The sequence below is a fragment of the Crotalus tigris genome, unplaced genomic scaffold, assembly GCF_016545835.1.
Source record: "Crotalus tigris isolate CLP2741 ecotype Arizona unplaced genomic scaffold, ASM1654583v1 scf7180000020015.175477, whole genome shotgun sequence".
Lineage (NCBI taxonomy): Eukaryota > Metazoa > Chordata > Lepidosauria > Squamata > Viperidae > Crotalus > Crotalus tigris.
In genome coordinates this window covers 36,408-55,331 of record NW_024097818.1, presented here as the reverse complement: position 1 = coordinate 55,331, position 18,924 = coordinate 36,408, and the positions used below count along the sequence as shown (strand labels likewise).

Sequence of the window (18,924 nt, the reverse complement as noted above, 5' to 3'; positions counted from 1 at the left end):
ATTATTAATACTTCTAAGCAGTGCTTTTTTTTCTTTAAAAAAAAAAAAGGTGCCGGAACTCACACACGTCATACAACCCGCCTTGCCTACCCTACAAGGTTCCATCCGAAAAAGGTGCCGGAACACCGTTCTGGGTGTTCTATGAGAAAAGAAGCCCAGCTTCTAAGCAACACAGGAGAGGCATGATTTGTTCTAGATATTGATAACTGAAACAGTGTTTTTTAATATTATTTCAATTTGATTTTAGCAACAACTCATATCCTTGCAAAGATGACAAAGTACAGCTATCAAGATGAAACACACAGCAAGCACAGAATTGGGACATTTCCCCATCCGACTAGCAAATCACATACTACTATGTTTAGTAGTAGTACTACTACTACTAAACAAAACCTAGAAGGTTCTCCAGGTAATACGCTCAGAAACAGGGAAATGGACACTACAGGTCATGCCACAATTCATAATCTTAGAAACACCAGTGGTTTCTTTGAAAATGTGACAAATAAACCAATTCCTATCCCTGGAGGTGCCACAAAGAGTATTTTGCAAGGTATCACAACTCATATCTCTGGAATTCCCAGGTTTAGCAGCCCCCTAAGTGCCAGAACTAATGCCCTTAGAGATGCCACAAATGATGTTACTAGAAACACCACAGGTGACTTCACTGGAAATATCACAGCTCGTGGCCTTGGAAGGACCAGCAGGCACATTTCTGGAAGTTCCAGAACTGACATTTCTAGAACTACTATAGCTGGTATACATAAAAGGGCTAGCAGATGGATCCCTAAAAGGGTTACTCAAATATCCAGGAGTGATTCAAGTGATATCCTTGGAAGAGGAAATCTTCTGGAAAGTGCTATGCATCACATCTCTGCCAGTCATAACCCTAGATGGTCCACTGTTCAAATGTTTGAAAAGATCACAAGTGGATTTCAACATTATCCTAAAAGTTTTGCTAGTGAAATCCCAGATGATATTACCAAACTTGAAAATACTATCACACATATCCCTGCAAATGACAACAGCAACATTCTTGTTAGTGGCACAGATAACAATTATGGCAATTCCTCAACTTGCACCACACCACATAACTATGGAGGTTCTACTTATCGTGTCCAGGAAAGTATCTCAGCTAACTTCAATGGGATTGATAGGACTCATATTCCTGGATATACCACTGAAAATGTCCTAATGGACAGTGGAACATACTCTCTAGGAATTACTGCTGAAAACAATTCTAGGTATGCTAAGAGCAATATCCGCGAAGTTGCCAAAACTCATATCCCTGCAGGTGTTACTGTCAATCAACATGTGGTTCACTTTCTTGACAGCAAGAATGAAAAAGTATCTCATAGTGTGATGAAATATATCCTTAAAAACTCTACACCTCCTAGAATTAGTGGTGCCATGGGCATGCCTGGAGTTATCTCAAGTCACACCTCCAGGAGCAGCCCAGCTGGAGGTGCTGCTGACAACATTCCCAGGACTTTTACAGGAAACATACTTGGAAGCACAGCTGGTAAAATCTTAGAAAGCATCACAGCTCATTTTCTTAGTGTGAGTTCTAGCAACATCCCTGGAGATGCCATGACCTTTGAAAGTACCACAATTCACATACCTGGAGATGCTGTAACTAACTTCCCTACAAACAACATAACTCACAATCTTAGAGGTACAGCAGGCAATGAAAATGAAGGCACCACAGCTAGTGTCACTGGCAATCTTCCTACAGGCATAAGAAGTCATATCCCTGGAAATGCCTTAGGAAGCACACGCAATACATCTGCAAATACTCCAAGAAATAAGCCTGGAAGACTCACAGTTCACCAACTTGAAGATGTCAATAGCAAATTTCTGAAAGGTATTGTAACTAACATCCCAGAAGATGCCACAATCAAAATGTCTAGTGTGGTTACAGGCAACATAGATGGAGCTGCCACCAGCAATCTTCCTAGAGATGTAACATATGTTCTTGGAACTGATAGTAACTGGCCTGATGTTATAACCAACTATATCTCTAAAGTATTTAGTAACATTTCTCAAAACAATGCTTTGGGCAACATTCCTAGTGATGACCTAACTCATATCACTAGAGATGCCACAGACAATATGCCTAAAAACATTATTCACACACAGGGCAATATTGATACAATGGGCAACAGTCCCAGAGATGTAGCAGATAGCATTCCTGAAAGCATTACTACAAATATGCTTGGTAGTATCATAAACAATGTCCCTGAAGATACCAGTACATCAGTTCACAGCCTTAATGGAATTACTAGTAAATTTCCCAGTAGTATCACATTTCAGATAGTAAGAAATGCCACAATCAACATTCTTAAAAGTGTTACAGCTTCAGTACTTAGAAGTACAACAGAAGGTGAATATATTCCCAGCCTGAAGAGTTTCACACATAATATACTTCATGGGGCTACTGGCAACCTATCTGATGAGATCATAAGTAATGTTAATGGAGGTGATACAATTCAAGTCCCTGAAACTTATGATGCAACAGGAAACACACCCCAAATCTCCATCACTCACAGCCCTGGAAATGGGACTATGAATTACATCTCTGGAGGAGCCACAACCCCTATCTCCAAAAGTACCACTGGAAATATATTTCAAAGCACCACATCTAATGCCAAAGAAGTTGCAATGGGATATGATCATAAAGCGGTCAACATCCATGAAGGCACAATGAGCAACATTTCTGGAGGTGCAATTATTTACATTCCTGGAGGTACTAGTACAGACAAAAATCTGGGAAGTGTCATTAGCAACAGTGGAGCTTCTGTTATTTATACACATAGGGGTGCCACAATTAGTGTTGGTAGTGGTAGCAGTAATATTTCTAGTGATCTCACACTTAATATATCTAAAGGCACCATTCCTGAACATTCCACAGTTCACATTCTTAGCAGTGATATCAATAATACTGAAAATAAAACTACTCTCTTCCTGGATGGTTTCTCAAGCAATATTACTATAGGCATTCCTGATCATATTAGGGGTAATGACTACATAGACACTTTAATTACCATCCCTGGAGATATCATGGGCAACACTTCTCAAACTACCATCTCTAGCATTGCTTCTGATAATGATATATTCAAAGATGCCACACCTTCAACAGAAGTTATAACTCCCATTCATGGAGGTGCTTCCGTAAAAATTCTGAGTGATTTTACAGGTAACAGTGCTGGAGATATAATTAGCAATATTCCTATTAATGATACAATAAACTTCTTTAAGGATGCTACAGTTTCTATTCCCGTGGGTAGCACCAAACATAACTTTGAAGACAAAGCAACACATGTTCACGATGGTTCTCTAGGCAACAGCCATGATGATGCCACTGAAAATATTTTTCAGAAGATTACACCACCAACTTCTGGAAGTAGCAAAAGTACTATTTCAACTCATCTCCCAGGAAAGGGCAATGAAGATGATGTTCCTGGAGGCCCAAACCATGATAGTTCTAGAGATGTGACAACTAACATCTTTATTAATGCTATGACATATAATCTTACTTCTGTTCCTGACAGAGGCAACAGCTGGGCAAATAAATCTGTCCTTATGTCATTCTACTGTGTTTTCACTAGGATTTTTTTCATGGTTTCATTATAGTTTTTTATCCAAATGCAAATCAAATAAATAAAACTTTTTCACGGTATCCAGAGAATATATTTAACTTAATTATTTGAAAACCTGGCAGCTTAGTGTATCGGATACAGTTAGGCCAGGGCCCATCTCGCATTTGTTGGCAAAGGGCCAATTAAGCATGAAAAGTCAAAATTTGAAACTGACCTCACATAAGAAAAGTATGCATATACTTTTCCCCACCGGTTGGGGAACCCGAAAAAACATGTATTTTCTGGATCCGACCTTTCTTCAAAAATTGGGCCTGAGCCTATATCGCATTTCTTGGCAAATAGCCAATTAAGCATGAAAAGTCAAAATTTTGAACTGACCTCAAATTCGAAATCTATACATATATTAACATTCCCCACAGGTTGGGGAACCCGAAAAACCATGTGTTTTGCGGATACGACCTCTCCCTCAGGAGTTAGGCCAGAGCGTATCTCGCACTTGTTGGCAAATATCCAATTCAGCATGAAAAGTCAAAATTTGAAATTGACATCAAATTCGAAAAGTATAAATATATACAGGTTCCCCACTGGCTGGAGAACCTGAAAAACCATTTCTTTTCCAGATCCAACCTCTCCCTCAGGAGTTAGGCCAGAGCGTATCTCGCACTTGTTAACATCTTGCATTTCTTGGCAAATAGCCCATTAAACATGAAAAGACAAAATTTGAAACTGAGGTCAAATTCAAAAAGTATCCAGGTTCCCCATTGCTTGGGGAATCCAAAAAAACATCTGTTTTCCGGATCTGAGCTCTCCTTCAAAAGTTAGGCCAGGGCCCATCTTGCATTTGTAGGCAAATAGCCAATTAAGCATAAAAAGTCAAAATTTGAAACTAACCTAAATTCCAAAACTTTACATATATTCCGGTTCCCTACAGATTGGGGAACCCAAAAAAACATGTCTTTTCCATATCCGACATTTCCTTCAAAAGTTAGGCCTGGGCCTATATCGCATTTGTTGTCAAATAGTCAATTAACCATGAAAATCAGAATTTCAAACTGACCTCAGATTCGAAAACTATGCATATATTCAGGTTCCCCATTGCTAGGGGAATCCGTAAGAACGTGTTTTCCGGATCTGACCTTCAAAAGTTAGGAAAAGCCCATCTTGCATTTCTTGGCAAATAGCCCATTAAGCATGAAAACTCAAAATGTGAAACTGACCTCAAATTTGAAAAGTATGCATATACTCAGGCTCCCCAGAGGCTGGGGAATCTGAAAAAACATGGGTTTTCCAGATCCAACCTCTCCTTCAAAAGTGAGGCCAGGGCCCATCTTGTATTTGTTGGCAAATAGCCAATTAAGCATGAAAAGTCAAAATTTGAAACTGACCTCACATAAGAAAATATTCATATATCCAGGTTCCCCACAGGTTGGGGCACAGGTCGGCAACCTGTGGCTCCGGAGCCGCATGCAGCTCTTTGAGCCTTCCCCTGTGGCTCCCAGCCTCCTCTGCCTTTGCAGACAGAGACAGAGAGAGGCAATTGCGCTTCCCTGCTTTTCTCTCTCTCTCTCTCTCTCTCTCTCTCTCTCTCTCTCTCTCTCTCTCTCTCTCTTTATCTCTTTGTGTTTTTGTGTGTGTGTGTGTGTGTGTGTGTATGTATGTATGTGTAAAAGAGAGTGCACTCACAGTGTTCTCTGAGGAGCTGAAAAGCTTACTGGGCGGAGCTCCTCCCTTTGCTGCGTCTCTGCAGGAAGCAGGAAGGGCAGGAGAGAGCTAGCTAGCCCAGCTAGGCTGACTCAGGAATTCTGGGAGTTGAAGTCCATGAGTCATAAAAGAGATGAGATTGCTTACCCCTGAGCTTGTTGGACAACAGCTTGAAGCTTGCCAGGTGAGCAGCAGATAGGAGGGGGGGAGAGAGAGAGAAAGAGAGAGGGAGGGAGAGAGAGAGAGGAAAGAGAGAGAGAAAGAAAGAGAGTGGGGGAAGAGGAGTGGCAGACCAAGGGCAGATAGAGAGGGAGGGAGAAAGAGACACACAGAGAAAGAGAGACCCTTTTGACATCTAAAATGAAGATAACACTGCATATATCCTTTTTTTACCTGTGTGTGTATGTAATTTTATTTATTTATTTATTTATTTATTTATTTTCAGTATTTATATGCCGCCCAATCCCAAAGGACTCAGGGCAGCGTACAAAGTTAAAACAATGATAAAACAATAAAATAAAGCAGTCATACCGTGAGTCCGATCATATCCCGGCCCCCCGGGGACATCAGCCCCAGGCCTGCCGGAACAGGAGGGTTTTAACGGCCTTCTTAAAGGCCGGCAGTGTGGGAGTAGTTCGAACCTCGGGGGGAAGCTGATTCCACCAGGTTGGAGCCACCACAGAAAAGGCCTTTCCCCGAGGGCCCGCCAGCCGACATTGTCTGGCCGACGGGACCTGAAGGAGGCCCAATCTATGGGACCTCACCGGTCTCTGGGAGCTGTGCGGCAGAATGCGGTCCTGTAAGTAACCTGGCCCTATGCCAATTTTATTCTCTTAAAGCATTCTCTTGGTGATCATTGTTTTAATAGTATGGATATTCCCAAGAGTCATATTTTTACTTTTATTTTTAATGTGTGTGTGTGTATGTATGTATGTATGTATATATATATATATATATATATATATATATATATATATATATATATATATATATATATATATATATATATATATATATTTGTTTTCTGAGGTTTTCGCTTTGTATGTAGGTCTTTGGTTGTTCGGGTTTTCTCCCGCGTAAAATTGGAAGTGTCTTGGCGACGTTTCGACGAAGTCCCATTCGTCATCTTCAGGCTGGTGTTTTCAGCTTCGAGCTGCTCAAAGCACGAAGCTGAAAACACCAGCCTGAAGATGACGAATGGGACTTCGTCGAAACGTCGCCAAGACACTTCCAATTTTACGCGGGAGAAAACCCGAACAACCAAAGACCTACATATATATATATATATATATATATATATATATATATATATATATATATATATATATATTAAACAATAAAATATACAAACACCAAGAAGTTATAAAACTATAAAAAGTTTTAATAAAACCAGAAGTTTTATTAAAAGCATAAGTTGGCGGTAAGGAGAGGCGACCAGCATTCCCAAATCGGGGCGCATCTGGGCATAGGTTTGATTTTAGCAACGTGCAGGTGATGGCCAGTGACAGCACGAAGGGGGGCCGGCTCCTTAAAGAGGCGTGGCTCTCCAATGAAGAATCCATCAACAGACATGTGGACCTATGCCCAGCGCATGTAACATTAAGAGCGTGGGCAATGCACGACCGTCCCTCCGGAGAAAAACAATGTAACATTACGTGCCTTCGGCAAAGAGGGTTGACGGAGGAGACGAGCCTTGGAAATACCCAGACAGGGAATAATCAGCAGCAGAGTAACTCCCCACCTGCTGAAACATATGCCCCTCCCCCATGGACACAGGAATGGATTGACAACCAAAAGCCAAGTGCTGATGAATTGAGGGTCTCCCCAGGAACAGCGAGGAGTTTGACAAAAAAGCGATCTGGTATAGACTTCGGGTTATTAAACAATCATGATTCGAACTATTGGAATGCCATGTGTAATTCCACCGGCGATCCTGCAACTAACTTCACATTTCCCGTTTGAGCTGTTATTGCCTTGGGAACGCAGGAGAACAACGGGGAGATGAGAAGCCTGTTCGCTATAATCTTAGAACTTCCACATGCTCCTACAGACATTTGAGAGGAACGACTCCCCGTAGGAATGCACAAGGAGATACAAGTCACGACCGTAAGGATTCTGCCACTCTCCTTTTAAGGAAGATTGCATACCCCCGAGTAATGAGCGAATACACAAACAACAGTGAAGGGACAGCCCCCTCGGAAAAAGGGGTCAGCAATCAATTTGTGGGCGCCATGAATTCTGGAGAGGGTGTTAAAATCACCCCCATTGAAGAGAAAATAGAAAGGGGAGTTAATAAAGTGATACGAAGGATCGGGAAACAGGATGATGTAAACACAATGGAATATTGGGCTACAGAGACAAACAATGAGGATATAGTTTTGAAAGAGGATTGTAAACAAAGAAATAGGGGGAGAACAGAAATAGGGAGTACCAAGAAGGAGGATAAGGAGAATAAACAACATAAACACAGAAAGTGCAAATCTAATTACGTGGAATTAAGGAGTCCCCCCGACTTACAGTTATGCAAAGAAGGGAGGAAGAGCTGCGGTACCAGCACAAGTAAGGAAAGTGAGGAAATTACAGCTTGCAACACAGAAACTACGATCAAAACGCAGGTGGATTGGCTGGGACCCATGACGAGGTCAAGAAGCCGGGCGCAAAGAACGCCACATCTATAAATAGCTTCTCCCATCGACTGGAGACTACCCTGATGATGCTGGCAGATGCCAGCGAAGGCTTGGTTTTATTCTGGTTTTATTAAAACTTTTTATAGTTTTATAACTTCCTGGTGTTCGTATATTTTATTGTTTAACATGAGTCTACCCAGGAATCACTGTTTTGTTTTTAATACATCTTTTAATACATATTGCTTTTGTTGGCAAATAGCCAATTAAGCATGAAAAGTCCAAACTTGAAACTGACCTCAAATTCAAAAAGTTTGCATATATTAAGATTCGGTAAAGGTTGGGGAACCCAAAAAAACATACCTTTTCTGGATCCAACCTTACCTTCAAAAATTAGGCCTGGGCCTATATCGCATTTGTTAGCAAATAGTCAATTAAACATGAAAAACAGATTTTCAAACTGACCTCAAATTCGAAAAGTATGCATATATTCAGGTTCCCCACAGGTTGGGGAACCCGAAAAAACATGTGTTTTCCGGATCCAAACTCTCCTACAAAAGTTAGGCCAGGTCCCATCTTGCATTTTTTGGCAAATAGCCAATTAAGCATGAAAAGTCAAAATTTGAAACTGACCTCAAATTCGAAAAGTATTCATATATCTAAGTTCCCCACAGGTTGGGAAACCTGAAAAAACATGTGTTTTATGAATCCAAGCTCTCCTTCAAAAGATGGGCAGGGCCCATCTTGCATTTGATGGCAAACAGCGAATTAAGCATGAAAAGTCCAAATTTGACACTGACCTCAAATTCGCAATGTATGCATATATTCAGGTTCCCCACAGGTTGGGGAACGCGAAAAAACATGGGTTTTCCAGATCCAACCTCTCCTTCAAAAGTAAGGCCAGGGTCCATCTTTCATTTGTTCGCAAATAGCCAATTAAGCATGAAAACTCAAAATGTGAAACTGACCTCAAATTTGAAAAGTATGCATATACTCAGGTTCCCCACAGGTTGGGGAACACGAAAAAACATGGGTTTTCCAGATCCAACCTCTCTTTCAAAAGTTAGGCCATGGCCCATCCTGCATTTGTTGGCAAATAGCCCATTAAACATGAAAAGACACAAATTTGAAACTGAGGTCAAATTCAAAAAGTATCCATATATTCAGGTTCCCCACAAGTTGAGGAACCCGAAAAAACATATTTTTTCCATATGCGACTTTTCCTTCAAAAGGTAGGCCTGGGCCTATATCACATTTGTTGGCAAATAGCCAATTAAGGATGAAAACTCAAAATGTGAAACTGACCTCAAATTCAAAAAGTATCCATATATTCAGGTTCCCCATTGCTTGGAGAATCCAAAAAAACATCTGTTTTCCAGATCTGAGCAATCCTTCAAAAGTTAGGCCAGGGCCCATCTTGCATTCGTAGGCAAATAGCCAATAAAAAGTCAAAATTAGAAACTGACCAAAATTCAAAAACTATACATATATTCCAGTTCCCTACAGGTTGGGGAACCCCAAAAAAAACATGTCTTTTCCATATCCGACATTTCCTTCAAAAGTTAGGCCTGGGCCTATATCGCATTTGTTGTCAAATAGTAAATTAACCATGAAAATCAGAATTTCATACTGACCTCAAATTCAAAAACTATGCATATATTCAGGTTCCCCATTGGTTGGGCAATCCGTAAGAACATGTTTTCCGGATCTGACCTCTCCTTCAAAAGTTAGGAAAGGCCCATCTTGCATTTCTTAGCAAATAGCCCATTAAGCATGAAAACTCAAAATATGAAACTGACCTCAAATTTGAAAAGTATACATATATTCAGGTTCCCCAGAAGCTGGGGAACCTGAAAAAACATGGGTTTTCCAGATCCAACCTCTCCTTCAAAAGTGAGGCCAGGGGCCATCTTGTATTTGTTGGCAAATAACCAATTAAGCATGAAAAGTCAAAATTTGAAACTGACCTCACATAACAAAAGTATTCATATATCCAGGTTCCCCACAGGTTGGGGAACCTAAAAAAAAAAATGTGTTTTCTGGATCCGACCTCTCCTTCCAAAGTCAGGAAAGGGCCCATCTTGCATTTCTTGCCAAATAGCCAATTAAGCAAGAAAAGTCCAAATTTGAAACTGACCTCAAATTCAAAAAGTATCCATATATGCAGGTTCCCCACTGGTTGGGGAATCCAAAAAAACATCTGTTTTCCGATCCGACCTCTCCTTCAAAAGTAAGTCCAGGGCCACCTTGCTTTTGTTGGCAAATAGCCAATTAAGTATGAAAAGTCCAAATTTGAAACTGACCTCAAATTCAAAAAGTATGCATATATTCAGATTAGGTAAAGGTTGGGGAACCCCAAAAAACATACCTTTTCTGGATCCAACCTTACCTTCAAAAATTAGGCCAGGGCCTATATCGCATTTGTTGGCAAATAGTCAATTAAATATGAAAAACAGATTTTCAAACTGACCTCAAATTCGAAAAGTATACATATATTCAAGTTCCTCACAGGTTGGGGAACCCGAAAAAACATCTGTTTTCCATATCTGACCTTTCCTTCAAAAGTTAAGCGTGTGCCAATATCACAATTTTTGGCAAATAAGCCAATTAAGCATGAAAACTCAAAATGTGTAACGGACCATAAATATGAAAAGTATATATATACTCAGGTTCCCCACAGATTGGGGATCCCGAAAAAACATCTGTTTTCCATATCTAACCTTTCCTTCAAAAGTGAAGCGTGTGCCAATATCACAATTGTTGGCAAATGAGCCAATTGAGCATGAAAACTCAAAATGTGAAACTGACCTCAAATGTGAAAAGTATGCATATACTCAAGTTCCCCACAGTTTGGCAACCCCAAAAAAACATGTGTTTTCAGTATCCGACCTTTCCTTCAAAAGTTAGGCCTGGGCATATATCACATTTGTTGGCAAAGAGCCAATTAAGCATGAAAACTCAAAATGTGTAACTGACCTCAAATATGAAAAGTATGCATATCCTCAGGTTCCCCGCAGGTTGGGGAACCCAAAAAAACATGTGTTTTCCATATCCGACCTTTCCTTCAAAATTTAACATTGTGCCAATATCACAATTGTTGGCAAATAAGCCAATTAATCATGAAGACTCAAAATGTGTAACTGACAATAACAATGAAACGTATGCATATACTCAGGTTCCCCTCAGGTTCGGGAACCCGAAAAAACATCTGTTTTCCATATCTGACCTTTCCTTCAAAAGTTAAGCGTGTGCCTATATCACATTTGTTGGCAAATAAGCCAATTAAGCATGAAAACTCAAAATGTGTAACTGACCATAAATATGAAAACTATGCATATACTCAGGTTCCCCACAGGTTGGAGAACCCCAAAAAACATGTGTTTTCCGTATCCAAACTTTCCTTCAAAAGGTAGGCCTGGGCCTATATCGCATTTGTTGGCATAGAGCCAATTAAGCATGAAAATTCAAAATGTGAAACTGACCTCAAATGTGAAAAGTATGCATATACTCAAGTTCCCCACAGTTTGGCAACCCCGAAAAAACATGTGTTTTCCGTATCCGACCTTTCCTTCAAAAGTTAGGCCTGGGCATATATCACATTTGTTAGCAAAGAGCCAATTAAGCATGAAAACTCAAAATGTGAAACTGACCTCAAATTTGAAAAGTATGCATATTCTCAGGTTCTCCACAGGCTGGGGAACCCGAAAAAGCATGTGTTTTCCGTATCTGACATTTCCTTCAAAAGGTAGGCCTGGGCCTGTATCACATTTGTTGGCAAAGAGCCAAGTAAGCATGAATACTCAAAATGTGAAACTGACCTCAAATTTGAAAAGTATGCATATATTCAGGTTCCCCAGAAGCTGGGGAACCTGAAAAAACATGGGTTTTCCAGATATAACCTATCCTTCAAAAGTAAGGCCAGGGTCCATCTTGCATTTCTTGGCAAATAGCAAATTAAGCATGAAAAGTCCAAATTTGAAACTGACCTCAAATTCAAAAAGTATCCATATATGCACGTTCCCCACTGGTTGGAGAATCCAAAAAAACATCTGTTTTCCGATCCGACCTCTCCTTCAAAATTTAGTCCAGGGCCATCTTGCTTTTGTTGGCAAATAGCCAATTAAGCATGAAAAGTCCAAATTTGAAACTGACCATAAATATGAATATGCATATATTCAGATTCGGTAAAGGTTGGGGAACCCGAAAAAACATACCTTTTCTGGATCCAACCTTACCTTCAAAAATTAGGCCTGGGCCTATATCGCATTTGTTGGCAAATAGTCAATTAAATATGAAAAAACAGATTTTCAAACTGACCTCAAATTCGAAAAGTATGCATATATTCAGGTTCTCCACAGGCTAGGGAACCCGAAGAAACATGTGTTTTCCATATCCAACCTTTCCTTCGAAAGTTAGCCTGTGCCTGTATCACATTTGTTGGCAAAGAGACAAGTAAGCATGAAAACTCAAAATGTGAAACTAACCTCAAAGTGAAAAGTATGCATATACTCAGGTTCCCCACAGGTTGGGGAACGCAAAACAGGATGTGCTTTCCGTATCCGATCTTTCCTTCTAAAGGTAGGCCTGGGCCTATATCGCATTTCTTGGCCAATAGCCAATTAAGCATGAGTACTCAAAATGTGAAATTGACCTCAAATTTGAAAAGTATGCATATACTCAGGTTCTCCACAGGCTGGGGAACCTTAAAAAACGTGTTTTCCTTATCCGATCTTTTCTTCAAAAGGTAGGCCTGGGCCTATATCGCATTTGTTGGCAAATAGCCAATTAAGCATGAAAACTCAAAATGTGAAACTGATCTCAAATTTCAAAAGTATGCATATACTCAGGTTCTCCACAGTCTGGGGAACCCGAAAAAGCATGTGTTTTCTGTATCTGACATTTCCTTCAAAAGGTAGGCCTGGGACTATATCGCAATTATTTGCAAATAGCCAATTAAGCATGAAAACTCAAAATGTGAAACTGACCTCAAATGTGAAAAGTATGCATGTATTCAAGTTCCCCACAGTTTGGGGAAACCGAAAAAGCATGTGTTTTCCGTATCTGACATTTCCTTCAAAAGGTAGGCCTGGGCCTATATCACAATTATTGCCAAATAGCAATATGTGAAACTGACCTCAAATGTGTAAAATATGCATATATTGAAGTTCCCCACATCTTGGCAAATCCGAAAAAAAATGTGTTTTCTGTATCCTACCTTTCCTTCAAAAGTTAGGCCTGTGCCTGTATCACATTTGTTGGCAAAGAGCCACGTAAGCATGAAAACTCAAAATGTGAAACTGACCTCAAATTTGAAAAGTATGCATATACTCAGGTTCTCCACAGGCTGGGGAACCCGAAAAAGCATGTGTTTTCCGTATCTGACATTTCCTTCAAAAGGTAGGCCTGGGCCTATATCACAATTATTGGCAAATAGCCAATTAAGTATGAAAACTCAAAATGTAAAACTGACCTCAAATGTGAAAAGTATACATATACTCAAGTTCTCCACAGTTTGTTAAACCCGAAAAAACATGTGTTTTCCGTATCCGACCTTTCCTTCAAAAGTTAGGCCTGGGCATATATCACATTTGTTGGCAAAGAGCCAATTAAGCATGAAAAAATGTGAAACTGAACTCAAATGTGAAAAGTATGCATATACTCAGGTTCCCGACAGTTTGACAAAACCGAAAAAACATGTGTTTTCCGTATCCTACCTTTCCTTCAAAAGTTAGGCCTGAGCCTATATCGCATTTGTTGGCAAATAAGCATGAATACTCAAAATGTGAAACTAACCTCAAATATGAAAGGTGTCAGAATCCAATTATATTTCATCTTTAATTATCAAACATAGAAACTCCCAATTCTGCCTTCTCTGGATTCTGCCATAAGAGGGAGAAAAGGGGGAGAGCAAAGGGGCTTTATGGCCCTCACTTCCTTCAGCACACTTCAAAGGACTGAATGTGTGTTTATTGTGGCCTCTAAGCGTTAACATATCAAAGAAGAGTAATTGCCTTTCATGTAGTTATCTGAAGTCTCCATCCAGACGGAAGAAGAAAGGGGATGGAATTGTGATACTTGAAACTATCACTGGAAGGGGGGTTGATTGGGTGGGACTACTGGGGAACCCCTTAAAACCTTGAATGGGAGAGCTTGAACCCCAAGTCCTGTCTAGCATGCCTGCAACCATTTTCTCTTAATAAAGGATTCCTGTTGGAAGAATTATTCCAAGAGTTCTGTCTTCTTAAGATGCAAAGTGGGGTGGGTCCTTACATTAGACAGGACTTGCAAAATTAATCCACCTGGAAGGAAGACCCTTGCCGGGGGATTTTGCAAAAATTTACCATGTCAGACAATGGAGCAAGAGAGGGGGAAAACTCCCTGGAAAGAGAGCCGCTGACCCAGTTGGAACCTTGCCAGATGTTGGGATCCGAGAGGCCAGATTCCTCAGGAGAAGAAGTGGTGGAGACACAGGACCACAAGCCTCGCTGGTCGATGGGCGTTGGAAAGAAAAGTGAGTGGGGAAAGGAATCAAGAAAGGTGACCCTGAGACGGGGGACCAAGCAACCAGAATGGAAGCAGGAGATGGAGAAATCCCTGCACGCAAGTGAAGAGGGAGGAAGCTGGGCACCGTACTCAGACTGGATCCTAGAGAAAGCTATTGACCTGATGAAGAGAACTCTCAGCTCCCTAGGAGAGGAGAATACTGAACCCTACGGCTGCCCCAGTTCCTGGAGCCGCAAAGGGAGAGACACCGAGGGGGACGTGGAACCTGCAACCCCAGGGACATCTACTGATCCAGGAGCTCCCACCCCCTACCGGACCACAGATGGCAATCTGGACGGAAGGCACTACCACCCACAACAGAGGCACCAATCCATTCCAAGACGTCCACCGTTGGAAGTGAAATTCAAAGGGGAGCCAACACGCTTGGGATTTTTCCTAACCCAAGTCCTCAGCTACATGGAGGAATATGGGCAGGATATTCCCAGCGACAAAGCCCGCATCCGGATCGTGCAATCTGCCCTGGATGGACCAGCTGCGGATTGGGTAGTGAACTTGCATGACTCCAATGCCCCAGAACTCAGTAACTTCAACCGTTTCATGTCCTCTTTGAGAAGACGATTTGAAGACCCCCTGGCTGATCGCAAAGCCCGTGAAAGAATAACAACGATGAGGCAGGGCAAACGCCCAGTGGCTGAGTATACACAAGAATTCCGGGCCATTGCCAGCAAACTGAATTGGCCAGAAGACATCCTCCTTGGCCATTTCAAAGACGGACTAAACTATGATCTATATGATGCTTGCCTGCCCCGAGGGGACCCACATCGACTTGAGGAATGGTACGTCTTGGCAGAGGAAGCAGAGATCGACATATTGAAGAGGCACCGCCGAGGAAAACAATGGAGCCGCCCCCCGCCTGAGCTGACACACCAACCGGTGAAATCATCGGATACAGCCAAGAAGCAAATGAGATGTTTCAAGTGCGGAAGAGAAAGGCATCGAGCTGTAGAATGCCGCTCAAAGGGCCCCCAGCACAACCCAGACAGATCCCCAATCAACAAACCCGGAAAGTATTCAGCTAAGCCAAAAGAAACGGCCATGAGAATGATGGAAATTGCAGAAACCCCCACCTCTGCTCACCAAGGGGAAAGGACTCCAGCCTACACCACAGGGCCGGTGGATGCCTCAGATGACAGCTCGGAGGGCGAACCCCTGGTAAGTGGATGCATCACACCCATCTTCAAAACAGTGACTATATTAATCCCCCCCATGCCCGAAGCTGTGAAGGTGAAAGCCTTAATAGACTCTGGCTGTACCCGCTGCCTCATTAGCCCAACACTAGTGGGGAATCTGGGCATCCCATCCAGGAGACTGGAACAACCAATCTCATTTGGCCAGCTAGATGGATCCATAGCAGGGGGGGTGCCAGCTACCCTAGCCACTTTGCCAATACATCTCTCCCTGGGCAACCATGAAGAGGACTTAACGTTTGTGGTGACCCCAGGTATGGAATGCCCAATGATTCTAGGGATGGAATGGTTGAAAAAATGGAACCCCTGGGTAAATTGGAGGACGACAGAAATCAAATTCCCGAAGGGGGACCCTATGGACTTAAAACCCCAAGGGAGGCTACCAGAATCAAGAATAGAAAAAGCATCCATAGGAGAGGAAAAAAGATTAACAGAAATACCAGAGGAATATAGGGACCTTGCTGAAGTCTTCAGTGAGGAGAGGGCGAATGAGCTTCCCCCCCACCGACCCACAGACTGTACCATTGAATTCAAGCCTGGGGCAAAACTCCCGAAGCCCAGATTATACTCCATGAGCCCAAAGGAGAAGGAGGAAATGGAAAGATTTATAAAAAAAAACCTGGAGAGAGGTTTCATTGAGCCAGCCAAGCCTAAAGTGGCTGCCCCGGTCCTTTTTAGAGAGAAGAAGGATGGCTCTTTACGTTTATGCGTGGATTATAGGGCCCTGAATACAATCAGTGAAAGCAACCTATACCCGCTGCCCCTCATGAAAGACATGCTGTCACACCTATCGAAAGGGAAAATTTTTTCTAAACTAGACTTAAGGGAAGCTTACTATCGAGTAAGAATCAAGGAAGGGGACGAATGGAAGACTGCATTTAACTGCCCCATGGGGTGCTATCAATTCAAAGTCTTGCCATTTGGATTACAAGGGGGCCCTGCAGTCTTTATGCAATTAATCAATGACGTTCTAAGGGAGCACCTGTTTAAGGGGGTCCTTGTTTACTTGGACGACATTCTTATCTTTACCGAAACAAAAGAAGAACACGTCAAACTTGTCAGAGCGGTTTTAAAGAAGCTGCGAGCCGCTCACCTATATGCCAAACTCTCAAAATGCGAATTCCACCAGGAAAGGATAGACTACCTAGGCTATCGCATATCCCCACAGGGCATTGAAATGGACCCAGAGAAGGTCAGAGCAGTATTAGAATGGGCACCACCCCGCACAAGAAAGCAACTACAAAGTTTCCTGGGCTTTGCAAATTTTTACCGCCAATTCATCCCCTCATTTGCACAGATAGCCTTGCCCCTCACTAACTTACTAAAAACGAAGGGAACATCCTCAGTAAAACCTAGCCAGCCACTAAATGGACAATGGAGTGCCAAGCAGCGTTTGAGAGACTAAAGAGACTTTTTTCTGCCGAACCAGTACTAAGGCACCCAGACATGGACAAACCCTTCATAATACAGGCAGATGCAAGTGATGTGGCAGTGGGGGCTGTGCTATTACAAGAAAATGATGATGCAGTATTGCAACCCTGTGCATATACATCTAAGAAACTCACGGAAACAGAACAGCGCTGGCCCGTATGGGAGAAGGAGGCTTATGGGATACGTTGGGCATTACTCACGTGGCGACAGTTCCTGGAAGGCAACAAAATCCCCTTCCAGGTATGGACTGATCACAAAAATTTAGAAGCCCTGAAAACTTCCAGGAAACTCAATCCCAAACAAGCCCGCTGGTCCCAGCATTTTCACCAATTCCAATTTAAGCTCAAACATTTACCAGGAAGAAAGAACTTCCTGGCAGATGCACTATCTCGCATGCCCCAATATAACAGCGCACGAACCACAGACTCTAGACCAATAATGGCAGAGTCACAACTGGCAGCGCCAGTAACCACAAGAACCCAAGCCAAAATAAAACCACAACTGGACAGCCAAACTGGGATTGAATTCAGAAAAAGTTTGGAAACAGATGATTGGTTCCAGAAAAACAAACATGTGTGCACAATGAGAGACGGATTGCCTTGGGTAGGGGAAAAGTTATATATACCAACAACTCAAAGACTAACTTTCATGCAACTTTGCCATGACACAAAATCAGCAGGGCATTTTGGATTTGTAAAAACTTTACACTTAATTAAACGGCAATTTTGGTGGCCATCAATAAAAAAGGACATAGAAAGTTATGTTGCCAGCTGCCCAACCTGTGCATCAGCAAAGAGGTTGCAAGGGAAATCGCCAGGGCTGTTACAACCAGTGGCAAGTCCCTCAGCCCCCTGGAGGGAAATAGCCATGGATTTTATAGTGGAATTGCCTGAAAGCAATGGGAATACTGTTATCTGGACAGTCACGGACCTATTTTCCAAACAGGTGCACTTTATCCCTTGCCAAAAAATTCCCACTGCAAAGGCCTTAGCAAAACTTTTCATCCAGCACATTTACAGATTGCACGGGGCACCCCAACGCATCATCTCTGATAGGGGAGTGCAATTTACGTCTGCATTTTGGAAGGAATTTTTATCCCTCTTAGGGACCACTCAGGGATTGACATCTAGCCACCACCCTCAAGGAGATGGACAAGCGGAACGCTGCCAGTCGGTACTTGAGCAATATTTGAGATGTTTTTTAAATTTCCAACAGAGTGATTGGACGGACTTACTTCCTTTTGCAGAAGTTGCCTACAATAATGCAGTCCACTCCAGCACAGGCTACACTCCTTTTCAAATAGCCAACGGCCAAAGTTTCAACCCTATGCCAGAGTTAACCCCAAAAGAACCAACGATCCCTTCACTGAAAGAATGGATGGAAAACCTACAAAACACCTGGCCAATAGTCAGAAAATCACTAGATGAAGCTAGGCGGGCATACAAAGCACAAGCCGATAAAAAAAGGGTTGAGCCTACACCATTCATTATAGGAGAAATGGTGTACTTATCTACAAAATACCTAAAGTCCCTACAGCCCTGTAAAAAACTTGGACCAAAATATATAGGACCTTTTCCAATTAAAAGGATCATAAATCCAGTAACAGTAGAATTAGAATTACCCAAAAACCTCAGGCAAATACACCCAATTTTTCATTGCAGCTTGCTGAAAAGAGAGCATCAGTCACCTCTACGGCCAAAAATCCCCCCCCCACCACCTCCAATCATGGTGGAGGGGGAACAACACTTCGAAATAAAAGAGATCCTTGACTCTAGGAGATATCGTGGAACAACTCAGTACCTAGTTGCCTGGAAACACCTC

At 42.1% G+C, this 18,924-nt stretch overlaps 1 protein-coding gene across 2 annotated transcripts in view; it reads left to right on the top strand.

The window, feature by feature from the left end:
- LOC120318037 overlaps positions 1–3,676 on the top strand; it is a 116,029-nt gene extending 112,353 nt beyond the window's left edge. For both annotated transcript variants that reach the window (XM_039365230.1, XM_039365229.1), the window contains one exon: positions 248–3,676. In XM_039365230.1, coding sequence (XP_039221164.1) covers positions 248–3,630 — 3,383 coding nt within the window. In that variant the 3' untranslated portion in view covers positions 3,631–3,676. The remainder of the gene's footprint in view (positions 1–247) is intronic.
- The last annotated feature ends 15,248 nt before the right edge of the window (positions 3,677–18,924 follow it).